At 37.2% G+C, this 13,732-nt stretch overlaps 2 protein-coding genes across 5 annotated transcripts in view; one reads left to right on the top strand and one right to left on the bottom strand.

Annotated features, from left to right (window-relative positions):
* LOC129178213 (lamin-L(III)-like) overlaps positions 1 to 5,682 on the bottom strand; it is a 31,230-nt gene extending 25,548 nt beyond the window's left edge. For all 4 annotated transcript variants that reach the window (XM_054770222.1, XM_054770226.1, XM_054770223.1 and 1 more), the window contains exons 1-5: positions 5,083 to 5,682; positions 2,959 to 3,115; positions 1,053 to 1,178; positions 789 to 959; positions 577 to 702 (exon numbers count right to left, since the gene is read on the bottom strand). In XM_054770222.1, coding sequence (XP_054626197.1) covers positions 577 to 702; positions 789 to 959; positions 1,053 to 1,178; positions 2,959 to 3,115; positions 5,083 to 5,456 — 954 coding nt within the window. In that variant the 5' untranslated portion in view covers positions 5,457 to 5,682. The remainder of the gene's footprint in view (positions 1 to 576; positions 703 to 788; positions 960 to 1,052; positions 1,179 to 2,958; positions 3,116 to 5,082) is intronic.
* Positions 5,683 to 7,370: 1,688 nt separating this feature from the next.
* The window catches only part of efl1 (elongation factor like GTPase 1), a 32,788-nt gene continuing 26,426 nt past the window's right edge, over positions 7,371 to 13,732 (top strand). The window contains exons 1-6 of the mRNA XM_054771906.1: positions 7,371 to 7,796; positions 9,088 to 9,155; positions 9,393 to 9,477; positions 10,456 to 10,589; positions 12,967 to 13,104; positions 13,305 to 13,516. Of these exons, the coding sequence (XP_054627881.1) occupies positions 7,706 to 7,796; positions 9,088 to 9,155; positions 9,393 to 9,477; positions 10,456 to 10,589; positions 12,967 to 13,104; positions 13,305 to 13,516 (728 nt within the window). The 5' untranslated portion in view covers positions 7,371 to 7,705. The remainder of the gene's footprint in view (positions 7,797 to 9,087; positions 9,156 to 9,392; positions 9,478 to 10,455; positions 10,590 to 12,966; positions 13,105 to 13,304; positions 13,517 to 13,732) is intronic.

Raw genomic sequence — 13,732 nt, forward strand, 5'->3', positions numbered from 1 at the left:
GGCAGATTCTTGCTGAAAATGACTTAAGACCTTCTCATTATTTGAATACTTTCAATCAGGACACATTTTGCTCATCACTCACTAAAAAGCTTAAATATTTTCGAGTCAGATCAATGTTCTAATCAAGTCCTGAGTCATTTATGTCAAGTAAAAGTCCAGTTGCAAGTCTTTGATGATATTGTCAAGCAAGATCACAGTCATGAAAATTGTAACTCGAGTCCAAATCGCGTGACTCAAGTCCACACCTCTCGTGATAAGCAGTCTAGTGCTCTCAATACTGAGACTTCCTCTTCCCAATAAACCCATCTCTCCCTCCTTTCCAGTGTGCAAAACAACCACTGGGATAATAGTTTTTTTCATTAGAGTTTAATTTCATTCTTTATTTAATCTTTTCATTACTGTATTTTATACAGCATGTCTTTCATGTGTTCTGTGTACAGTGAGTGGCTTAGGTGTTCATTTTAGCCATCATTTAGGTACTTCCCACTTCCAAAATTCCACTTACATCGCAGTCATAGGAACGGAACTTATACGTAAGCAAAGGTCCATCTATACGGGATATGAGTGAGCATTTACCTCTTTCTGGTATTGATGAAGTTGGGAGCTGAGAGTCTCCACTTTTAGTTTGGTGGTTTCCAGTTCATCTTTGGTAGCTGAAACAACGATGTCTTTGTCAAGTACTGCTTGTTGGGCGTTCTCCAACTACAATGAAAATGTCATAAATTCATATTGAGGGAAAAAAAAATAAAGTATTATCAAGTACACGATGGCTATTTCTAAGTGTATACTTTTGAGCTGAAGGTCCTGTCCAGCTCGTCTTTGTATTGCTGCAGCTGACACTCGTGGTCCTGTCGAAGCTGATGCATCGCTTCAGCCAGCTTCATATCAAACTCTCTCCGTCTCCCCGTGTCCACCTCCACTAAACGGCTGTCATGTCGACCACGGAGCTCCAAGATTTCCTATGGAAAAAAAAAAAAAAAAAAAAAAAGACAGGTAAAATGTGCAAATTCACTTTTCGGGCATGGGACAGGTTTCATGTCTTGTGCGTTTACCTGCTCGTTGATGTTCCTGTTGAGCTCGAGCTGTTCTTTGAGGGTTTGGACCTGGTTCTCCGCGTCCACCCTCCTCAAGAGCTCTGAACTCAGCTGGCTCTTGACATCAGCAAGCACTCCCTGCGACTGGTGACAGTACACAGGTCTCATCACCACAATAATCATGACTTCCATCAGACGTGACATTTGCACAACAGGGAAAACAGTACTTGAACATTTAAATGATGTCCAAAATGGTCTCATTCATGCAGGTCATTGCATTCTCAGATCATATGAATAATATAGGCATACTGTATATACACAGTACATTATGCAAAGGTATAATGGATGGTAACTGGACTGTTCAAGATGTCTTAGAAGACGTGTCATCATTTCATGCTCAAAGACTAGGTAGGACAGCCCTAGTCTAACTAGAATGCTCTAGTCTGATTATTCAAGATTCAAGAGAGTTTTATTGTCATGTGCATAGTACAACAGCAGTTATACCATGCAATGAAAATCTTATTCTGTTCATTCTCCCAAGAAAAGAAAGAAAACAAATGAAAGAATAAGAACATAAGAAACATAAACACATAAACATATATACCAATAAATAGATAGCGCTAGTGTGATTAGACTAGTCTTGAGCAGGTCTATTACGGCCAAGCTAGCTAGCTAGCTATCAGTGTGTGTGTGTGTGTGTGTGTGTGTGTGTGTGTGTGTATAAATCTACAACAATAAAATTGTCAAGACTAGATAGGACAGCTCTAGACATGCTCACAACTAGATAGGATAGCTCTATTCTGACTAGATTCGTCTTGAGCATGTCTATTAGGGCCACACTGGGAAGGCAAAAAAATATACAATTATCAAGACTAGTCTCTAGTCTTGAGACCGACTAGTCAACTAGGGCTGTCTTATTTTTTTCCAGCATGAACCGACTAAGCCTGCTTGGATGAGGAGTTGTCTAAGACAACCTGAACAAGCTAGATGGATTCAATGCCCTGAGATTAACGGTTTAAATGCTTAATTTTCTGATATTGACGTGTACATTATCTGTACTCGACCTTGGCAAATCTGGCTGAAACCAGAATACAGTAGACGCCCCTACAACGTAAATAATCCGTTCCGAGAAGTTTATGTTATAGGGATTTTATGTTATACGAAGCGTAAAATACATGTAAATAGCCTAATCCGTTCCAAGATCTTCCCAAACTCACCCCTTTGGCCCTTCAAAATATTCAAAGTCCACCAAATATGTTGGGAAAATATAAGAAAACGTTAGCATAAACATAATAGAGTAACATTCCAATATAAAATAAGGTAATAAATAAGATTACTGTAAATGAATAAAACTGAAAGGCGTCACCAAGTGTACAGTATTCTGAGAGTCTGAACTTGCACCGACTTTAAATTTGCCAAAGTGAAACCCCTTTTTTATGTTTTCATGAAAGAACTGAAGCTGTACTTCAAATCAATATCCTCTGCTAATAAGAAAGCTATCAAGACTATAAATCTGTGCTCCCACTTCAATATCCTTAATTCAATTTAATTTTCACTGCTCATGTCCCCTGGTGTAACTTACTTTAATTACTATTATTATTATTATTATCTTTATTTTTTTTATTTATCACTTTTCTGTTACGTTTTTATTTCTTTAATCTCGATTTCTGTGTGATTTATTTTATTTGTTCGTTATCCAACTGTTATTTTTCAATGCCCATGGTTTGATGCACTGTTAGTGTAATTTGTAAGGTATTAATAAAAAGTTGATTGGAAAAAAAAAAAGACGCTTTTCTTACGTAATACAATGCAAAAACTTTACATAAATTCGTTCAGTGGAATTTACGTAAAAGGAGGTTTACGTTATGCGAGGTACTACTTTACTTGGAATTGCACAGATCACTTTATTCTCATTGGATCTTACGTTTTCCAACTGGCCCTGGAGATCAGTCAGGTTGTCATTGAGTCTTCCGATCTCTGACAGAAGCTTTGCGTACTCTGCATCCTTTGCACTAAGCGCCGCTTCAACCCGTCTCCACTGAGTCAGTGCATTCGCCAGATCGCTTTCCTTCTTCTGGTTCCTGAGGAGGAAAATGCACCGTTAGGATGAATTAACGTGTTTTTTTTTTTTTTTTAAACAATCCAACCAGGGTGTACCACACCTCTCACCCAAAGTCAACTGGAATACGATCAAGCATACCCCTGCGACCCTAATGAGGATAAGCAGCATAGAAGAAGTCCCAAAGATCTACCTCCCATTATAAAACACACAAAATATATATTTACTATATTTATAAATGATTATTTATGTACATTGTATATGTACTGTATATCAGGGGTGCACACACCTTTTCAGCATGCACGTTATGAGTTGACATGATAAAACACACACACTAATCTAACCGGTAAACTTTGAAACTACTACAATAAATGATTAGTATTTCACATTCAGTTCCAAAGTTTACAGGTTATCAAAGTACACTAGGTCCCCAACTTACGAACACCCAAATAGCGAACATTCGCGGATACAAACACAAGCCGACTGGTCTATATTTTATTCTATTTTGCCTTGTAGTCGCTCAATCAGTATTTATACTGCTACTGTACATGCTTGACCAGTAGAGGGCACTGTGACACTGCTAATGGGTCCAACAGAGGAAGCGTTAGAAGCTGGGGAGAGAACGCTAAATGGAAAGCTAAATTGTAGCTGTACGATGCAACCCGGACAGAGCGTGTGATTAGTTTATGAAGAGTTAATAGGCCTGCTTAATTCTACACCACCCACAGAACACTACCTCTTTTAAAAGAGTCTGACGACGACGACCATTTGTCCTTTTTTCAATAACTCCTCCTCCTCCACCACAACCAACGTACGTGTATTTCTATAGTAGAGTTTGGGACGTGAAGCAAAGCCTTGAAATGCAACATATCAGAAAAGAGGGGAAAAAATGTTGATCAGTGTTTTCTCAAGTCAAAGTTTACGTGTTTTGCGTAAAACACTAAATAGACCTGCGTTCATGGATGACTAAGGCAATTTTTGAATATTGACATCTGAGAGGCAGAAATCAGAGGATAGTTACATTTTCAAATCAATAACAATGAATCGAATACAAAAACAGTTGTCTATTAGATAATCAATCATTGCTTCATTGATTGTTACAGCTCTAGACTCCAGTATTCCATTCCCAAACATCTGCTCCTTCATTTCTCGTGCCGCCCAGTGATGTTGATAGGTTTTTAATGTAGTGAGTCAGTGGGTCCCCAATTCAAAAAGCTGTATTTCTATTTCTTAAATTGTAGTGTTAAACTGCTTTGATGGTTTTATATATATATAAAATGTGCTCTATAGCAGATGTCATGTGAATTACTCCTGTGTAGGATCAATAAAGTTCTTACCTTAGCCATCTGAGAAGATCAAATACATTGTTTATGGTGCTTAAATGTTTCCCAAGTATATTAGTGCGTCTGTGAATGTATAAAGAGAGGCATTAACTTAAATTTCTTTGTAGAAAGGCGCTTTATGAAAGTAAATGCATTTACTTGTATTCATTTACAGCGCAGCCTTGCCACATCCAATATGGCGGCGACGTTGAAGCTGGATGCAGCGTTTACGTTTATGTCTATGGTGGTAATTGTTCATCACTGCACACCAGAGATGCTAGAGTCAGGAACGAGTAGTTTAAAACTCACAAGTTTTCCTACTGATTGATGACTCATGACTTACTGACCCTTGCTACTGCTAGCTAAATGATAAAAAGGCAATCAGGATACAAGATGCAGGATACGTTAAGGGGGTGGAACTTGCAAGTTTCTGTGCTGCGTGACGAGGGACTCGAGTGAATTGATTCAGTAAAAGGAATGGAGTTTCCCATCACTACTGCACACACGACTTTTGGTCTGTTACAACATCCAGGTACTGGTAGTGTACTGCACTTTGACGTACTTACAACGCACTTATTCACTAAAAAGACAAAGTGTAATTAAATAAATTACATTAAATTAAACACACCGTGCGCCCAGACGAGAACATCTGTCTGATTTTAGCTACCTTGCTTGGAGTTTCCTGTGTTCGTCTGAGATGTTTCCAAAGTCGACCTGAAGACGTGCCCTCTCGGCTGCCAGAATGTCCAGAGACTTCCTGACGTCGCTCAGCTCCTCCTCGTACAGCCGCCGCACGTTCTTCTTTGATTCGTCCTTCTCCTCCAGCTTCAGCAGCATGTAAGCCCTCTCACTCTCCAGCTCCTGCACACGCTGGATGTAGTTGGCCAGGCGGTCATTGAGATGTCGCAGGTCATCCTTCTCCTGGATGCGGGTCCTGTAGCTGGGGCTGGTGGATGCGGTAATGTTGGCGGCGCTGCGGCGGCTGGCAGAGCGACTGGCGCTACTGCTGGACACTGCGGGGGTGGAGGTGGCCGACGCCATACTACACTGCTGCAGGCACTTGAACTATATTCTTTAAAAAATGTCCTTCTTTCAATATTGCATAGTCATGCTAAAGGCATCAAGCCAGGGAAGCAGGACGTCTTCGTAAATAGCTAAAAACGCTTCTGCAAGGTTTGGGTATGATCTTCTGTCCTCGTTAAGGTGACTTCTAAAACCGGTGGTCATCGCAGCTGAAATAAATCACACGTGACGACGGGAATGTCACCCAGTCAAGTGACGGCATGAATGTGATAGTGCACTTCCGGGTGGGGATATTCACAATAAATTGGAAAAGCCAGTCAAATTACCTTAAGTTGTCTATAAAAAAATCACACTACCAAGGATTTGGTAATTGTAGATAAGAAACGTTTTTCAAGTAATCTATCGCAACTATTATATTTTACCCCCCGCGCCCTCCCAAAAATAAATAAAATCACTGAAAAACATGTTGGTCTATGTCAGTGGTTCTCAATTATTTTCTGTCATGATAATGTCGAAATAATTGTTTTATGCCCTCTCCCCCGATTTGAAATACTATTGAGAAACTGATAATTATTATTATATTATTATATATTTATTTGTACTGTTTGAACTGCACACACAACTGAAACCAGCGAAATGCAACAAAAGGGGAGAGCATCGCGAAGCATACAAGCATATTCAAGAGGCATATGGCATGCTGAGTAGACAAATTCATACATGTTGGCAGGTCCGCACTAATATTGAAAGTTCTCCCTGTCTCACCCGCCCCCTGACAGTTCACCCCGTCCCCTCAGGGGGCCCCCCACTATTTGAGAAGCACTGGTCTATGTAGTATTTATATAGTATTAGTATTAGATTTACAAAATGGTTGAGAAAAATCTATAAATGGAATAAGACTTTATTTATTTTGTATGTAGGTCAATTTAACTGCATTGTAAATAAAGTATAAGAATGTAAAATAAATTGCATTAAAATACATGTAAATATATATAAATAACGTAAACATTTTAAAAGAAGCCTTGTATAAATAAATGCAGGATACACACTAAGCAAACACTTATTAAATAAAGATGAGTGAAATCCTCTCAGCCTCCGTCTTCCATATGCTGCACCTTGCCTGTACTGTTTCTTAAACTGGCCCATAATGACGTTATTATATATACGTTATAAAGTATAGAACATTTTAAAACCCCGTTTTGAATAGCCAGCGATCTCGTCACCCGGCAGCGGTGTTGCCCCATGGGAAAACAATAATCCTACCAGAATCTTAAAATTTTGTGGAAAATTTACCCGATTTGATGCTCGTCAGGACCATCCGCTACAGTAAAACATAACCACACACACTATTGTCAGGTAAAGTTTATGATGCAGATTTACTTTGACATTAAATATAAATATAAATTAAACAAACAACACTGTTGTGGGAAAAAAACTGCCACTAGCAGAACAGCGCCCCGCCTGGTTGTAAAAAGCATGCACAACCTATTGGTGCATTGCAGGCTGTATCTTGTTTGTGTTTGTGAATAGCCATGTATTGAATGGGTGAAATTATTCTACATTGGGGAATTCTTAGAATTATTGATTGTACAGTGGGTGAATTACAAATACGCTCATTATTGTACATCTGGCAACGCTGCCCAGCAGACGTTACTCTCTTGTGTATCTGCTGCTGCATTCACTGTTAATTTGAAAAGTTTCCTAGCTTTTGCTCGAACACTCGCTGTCGGACAAAGAGAGAACAAGTGGTTTTATATAACACATTCATTAAGTACTAATTCATTAATGAAATTACTAATGAACTATTCATAGATAAAATAAACAGCTGCTTTGGATTAAAAAAAAACCGCAGCAGTAAAGTTATTTTTTTTTCAGATTGCTCTGAATGCAACACAACTGTCATCCAATGGGCATTGAAAACGTTATATGACGTTTTCCAGTCGGAAGTACAACTTGAGTTGTGCTCCACGTGAATTGATGACATTTACATTTTTATTCAGCTCTTTCACTTCATCGGACGTAGTTGTGTGCTATACAGCAGTGCTGTTGTCGTGTGGATTTATTACAATTAGTCTTTTTAACATTTATCCCTGGCTCATTGTAGTTCCTCTAGTTAGCTAGCAAGCTAGCCAACAGGTTAGCATTACCTGTCGTTGTTGACAGTCTGTCAATACCTCGGGTTTTGCTAGTTTAGTCTGCAATTATGCTACAAGTCGTGTACGTACTGTGACAACATCGTACACTTTGCCATTGCGTAAATTGTTTTCACCATGGGGCACACCAGCCTGGATAAGATCACTTCACTACAGAAAAATCCTGCCAACATTAGGAACCTTTGCATCCTGGCACATGTTGACCACGGTGAGTACAACTAAGAGTACCTGTACACGGTATCCTATATCCTATAAGAAACTAATTGTCACATGTTTGCAAACCAGACTACTACTTCTCCTGCTGCTACTGCTAATGCGTAGAAATCCTAAAACGTGGTCTCGACAGTCGAATAAAAAAAATTATAAATAACTTTAAAAGGTATCTTTATTTTTCTCAAAAGTATACAGGGTGTCCCTAAACTCTGGACACACCGGAACATGTATATGTTATAAAATGTTTGCAATCATGTAAAATATATAAGTGATATATTCATTCATTTTTTATGCCTCTTGTCCTTAAAAGTAATATATATATATTTTTTTCATGGATTAATTTGTATGTACTTAATCTATATTTCACTGCATTACTATGGTACATTTCGTATTCATAATGTATAATTATTTTTAGTAATATTTTATTTATTATTAAGTCATTATTAAATTAATTTGACTTTATAAGTTCTTTTATAATGTATGTTTAGTATATGTGTATAATATATGTCCAGACCAGGATGTCCAAACTTTCCACCATAGGCTGTATACTGTTTTTTTAAAAATATTTTTATATTTAAAGACAAAAACAGCCTGCAATTCAGCTTTGGTTTCAGTGACAGTGTACATATGAACATTTTCTCTTTACATTACATTTTTTTGCGCAGTTTTTTTTAATCTCCAAATGTTCATATATTTTTTTGCTCATAATGTAACATAGCTTTATTCTTGCAACCTTTTTGTCTTTATCTTTGTAATAATATAACAAAGCCAGCTGGGATAGGCTCCACCATGCCCACACGACCCTAATTAGGAGAAGCGGCATAGAAAATGGATGGATAACTTTTTCCTAATGTAATTTTCCAAAAATTGCAACTTTATTCTTTGTTTTGTTTCTCTTATTTTAACTTTTTTCGTATAATATTTCCAATTTATGCAATTTTTAAAATCTTAATATTATGACTTTACTCTTTTAATATTTCATCATTATTCTTGTAAAATTACTGCTCTTTTTTTTCTTTTTTTTTTCTTGTGTTAATGTGCCAAGGGCCGTAAATGGCCCCCGGACAAAATTTACATCCAAAAACACAAAAGAAATGTATATTTTTAGTATATACTGTATATTACTTTCCGTCAAGTCCGCAGACTTACGAATCTCGTTGTGGTGACATACCCTTGGAATTTGGAATGTTAAACTCATAATTTTCTGCCAACGTCAGTACATAGGCTGTAATATTTTTTTGGATAAATGAAGCTTATTCTTTCTTCTTTTTGCTGTGTCTCCTCAGGCAAAACCACTTTGGCGGATTGCTTAGTGGCAAGCAATGGTATTATATCGAGTAGGCTCGCAGGGAAGGTATGTTTTACTGCATAAAAGGGTTAAATCAAGTTCTTTTAATTGTTAGCAAGTGTGCACTGACTATATGGAATTATTGACTGGAAATAGTCTATTTTTGAACATTTATGAACAACACATTTATTTGAATGTGTGGCTATTCTGTGTTCCCTGTGAATCACGTTGTCATACTTTTTGTTAGCTCATCCTAACTTGATGTGGTGTTTCACGTCATTTTTGGATGTGCTCATCTTCCAGCTCAGGTATTTGGACAGTAGAGAGGATGAGCAGATCAGAGGAATTACAATGAAGTCTAGCGCCATCTCTTTGCACCATAGAGAAGGTATGATCATTTCTGGTTGTATGTTGAGTTATTTTGAGGGGACAGTCAATTTTTCTACAAGTGTCATTTCTCCAGTATTGTCCCATCAAAAGATATCATAAAATATTTGGGGGTGTATTCATTTTTGTGATGTTGTGTAAAAGGTTAAACTGTAAGTTGGACACTGTGAAATCAGATGAAATATAATACAGTAATCCCTCATTTATTGCTGTTAATTGTTTCCAGATCCAACCGTGATCATTTAATTTCCGCGAAGTAATATTCATAATTTATAAATGGAATATTTTTGTAGTTAGAGCATTGAAAACCTGTTTACGACCTTCTAAGTACGTTTTTTAACATTATTAGAACCCTCTAAACATGAAACAACATGCCATAAGCCATAATTATTGTAATGATAACAAGAGAGCAAGATTGTGAAGTGACACTTTAAAAAGTAGGTTAGCATGAACGTGATCGTTACTTCTTGCAATTACATGCAGAGGAAGCCCACAACTGAACACAAAATGGACTTTTTAAATGAAACTTTTTATTATCATGGGAGAAAAAATATACATGGTCACCCTTCGCAGCAACAACTGCAATCAAGCATTTGCGATAACTTGCAATGAGTCTCTTACAGCGCTGTGGAGGAATTTTGGCCCACTCGTCTTTGCAGAATTGTTGTTATTCAGCCACATTGGAGGGTTTTCCAGCATGAGCCACCTTTTTAAGGTCATGCCACAGCATCTCAATAGGATTCAGGTCAGGACTTTGACTAGGCCACTCCGAAGCCTTCATTTTGTTTAAAAAATAAATAAATCAGGACGGGGGCAAACACTTTTTCACACCACTGTATATATATATATATATATAATAATTATTAATATATTTTTCAAAAACCATGATAGAATGAAGCCAGAGGTTACTGTAAAACTGAATTCACCCTTAGGGGAGAGGAGATTGGCTGTTTTTGTAATAATTTTTTTGTCCTCTCAGGTGATGAAGATTACTTGCTGAATTTGATTGACTCTCCCGGCCATGTTGACTTCTCTTCTGAGGTCTCCACTGCTGTGCGGCTGTGTGATGGTGCCATTGTTGTTGTTGATGCTGTGGAGGGAGTATGTCCTCAGGTAAGTTTTACCCTTTGGAGTCCAGGGTGCTTTGTTGTTATGTACTTTTATGTTTGCCTCTATCTTATTTTACAGTTTATTGCAAAACTGTTTATGTTGCTTCCTTTTTTTCAAGTGCATCCTTTGGTGTGTGACTGTTCAATTATTTTTTCATTTTGACACAATGTAGTCACACATTGGACCTAAAATCATCCAAAACCCTAAAATCCGATGAGAATTTTTTTGTGTAAAAATGTGTAGACCTCATGCTTTCTGGTGCCTTTTAGACTGATCGCCAGCCTTGCACTAAAAACAACTAAACTGTTGGGGGGCTGCCTCCATCTGCCTCTACAGCAGGAATGGCCAAAGTTTTTCCACTGAGGGCCACATACTGAAAAATGAAAGGATGAAAGGGCCACTTTGACATTTTGGAATATGCTAGGAAGTTTCAAGAATTTTTTTTTTAATTATTATTAGTATGAACTTCAGTCTTTGCTCATGTTTTCCGATTTTTGTTGGGTTTTTAAAATAAATTTTCCAATTATTTCAACTTTCTTCTTGAATAGTCTTTGTACATTTTCTTTTTGTAATATTATGACTTTATTCTCATAATATTTTTACTTTTTTCCTCAACCTAATTTTACAAAAAAATTAACTTTATTTTGTTTTGTTTGTTTCTCATAATATTGCAACTTAATTTTTTTTTTTTTCTGTACTACTCACATTTTATTTTTCCTCAAGTTTATTCTTGTAAAATTGCAACTTATTTTCTTGTTAGAACACAACGTTTTGTAAATAATATTTTGACTTTATTTTTGTAAAATTAAAGCTGTTTTTTTCCCATTTCCAATTATTTCAACTTTCGTCACGTAAATTATGACTTTATTCCCATAATGCAGAATTTTTACTTTATTCCCAAAATATTTGTATTTTTTTTATCAACTTAACTTTCCAAAATGACAACTTTATTTGTTGTTTTGGTTGTCTCTCGTAATATTACGACTGCTTTTTCCTCATAATATTACGTTAATCCTGTAAAAGTATGACTTTTATTGTTAGACTACAGCTTTTTTTTCCTTAATATTTTGATTTTACTCTTGTAAAATTACTGCAAATTTTTCAATTTTTGCTGTTGTTGAGGTTTATTTGAATGATGTCCGAAATTGGCTTTTTTGCCGATAACTGATATGCCGATATTGCTGCGATTGGGTATGCCTCGCTTGTTGCCTGAAGTCAGCTGGGATGGGCTCTTTTTAATTACAATCTCCAAATTTTTTTTGTCTCACTCCCACTTCTTGTTTTTGCATATTGTAGCTCTACTTCAAACCTCATTAACATCCAAATGTGCAAAATGCAAATTCTAGCAATTTTTCAACTGGTCTTAAGATTTTGATCAGGAGTGTATATTACTACATGTGTGAATGTATAAACGAGAGGCATTAACTTAAATTTCTTTGTAGAAATGCGCTTTATGAACGCAAGCACATTTATTTTTATTCACTTACAGCACAGCCTTGCCACATCCAATATGGCGGCGACGTTGACATTAGGTTTCCCAGTGTGCTTTGCTATACTGTTGTTGTAAACGACATGTTTAGAGCTCACATAGTTGTTGATTATTCAGCATTATCCGTTGGTAGTGTCTTGTCTGTTGTTATCAACCCATTACGTCGCTGTGTAATGTTTTTTTTAGCTATGTTTTATTTTAGCTAGAACGATATATGGAATGGTAACCACCCCGCGGTTTCTATGGTGGCTGGTAAGTTCATTGTGAGCTCCATTGTTACTCTGCTTGCTAAATAAAGATGTACATCTTTCTCACAGACTTCGGAGCGTCACAGTATTAACTACGTGATTAAATATCTTGCAGTTGCACATTGGTGGTAAAAGCTCTATATCGGCTCTCATTGTGGGAAACAAACGATACTGATGTTGACCAATATCACTTTTTTTCCCCAATATCAGGCTGATAATTATCGGCCAATATTGTGTTTATGATGTGCCGCGGGCTGCAAATTGCCCCGCGCCACACTTTGGACACCCCTGTTCTGAAGCAATAACTATACAGTACAGTGGGGGGGGATTGCTGATTTTTCAAGTTTACCCTCTTCCAAAGATATGAACAACTCATGCATGATCTAAAATGGTAATAGCACCATATAAACTTTATGACTGTAGAAATGTAATGCTAATATTTATTTATTACAGCTAACATGCACAAAAATTAGGTATTTTAGCGAAATTTAGCTCAAATGTACAGTTTAAAACCTTTAAAAATCGAACCCCTTTGACACTGTTTCAAAAACAGGAAGGATTATGAAGGTGTTTAATTTTTATATCTGCATGTGTTTCTGGACTCAAATTCTAAATTGTCGTGTTGTCTCTTTGTTCTGGAAAGACCCAGGTTGTGCTGCGACAGGCGTGGTTGGAGAACATCAGGCCGGTTCTGGTCATTAATAAAATTGACCGACTCATCTTGGAGCTGAAGCTCACCCCTCAGGAAGCTTACGGCCACTTACAGAAGATCCTGGAACAGGTGACAAGCTAGCGTTTGAATTGATACCCTCTCAGCAGCAGCAGCAGCAGCAGCAGCAGCTCTTGGGCTTGAATCGATGCCATTTGCTTGTTGTAACGCTCTCAGTTTAACGTCTGTCTTTTTTCAACTTTAAGTCTGATAATACACGTATTGCACCCACTAAAAATGCATATGGGAATGTAATTGTGTGTGTGTTGCAGGTGAATGCAGTGACAGGAAGCTTGTTCACGTCCAGAGTGTTGGAGGAGCAAGCAGAGAAGACAAAAGAAGGGGAAGGGAGTGCAACACAGACAGAAGATCAAGTGTATGACTGGAGTGCAGGGCTCGAGGAAGCTGATGACTCTCATCTCTACTTCTCGCCTGACCAAGGGAACGTGGTCTTTGCCAGCGCTATCGATGGATGGGGCTTGAGGTAAGGCTCTGGGTAAAAAAAAAAAGAGAAGTAATTAATATAATAACTATATTATTTTTATAATATATTTATTATAATATATAAATAATTTTATGATATATTAATTATTAATGTATTTATAAGGGGGTTGTCAAAAATAACGCGTCAACGACGATAACTAATTTATTTCATTCACACGTTAAATTCTTTTTGTGTAATTGACGCATGCATATCAGA

This window comes from Dunckerocampus dactyliophorus, chromosome 3, assembly GCF_027744805.1.
Source record: "Dunckerocampus dactyliophorus isolate RoL2022-P2 chromosome 3, RoL_Ddac_1.1, whole genome shotgun sequence".
Lineage (NCBI taxonomy): Eukaryota > Metazoa > Chordata > Actinopteri > Syngnathiformes > Syngnathidae > Dunckerocampus > Dunckerocampus dactyliophorus.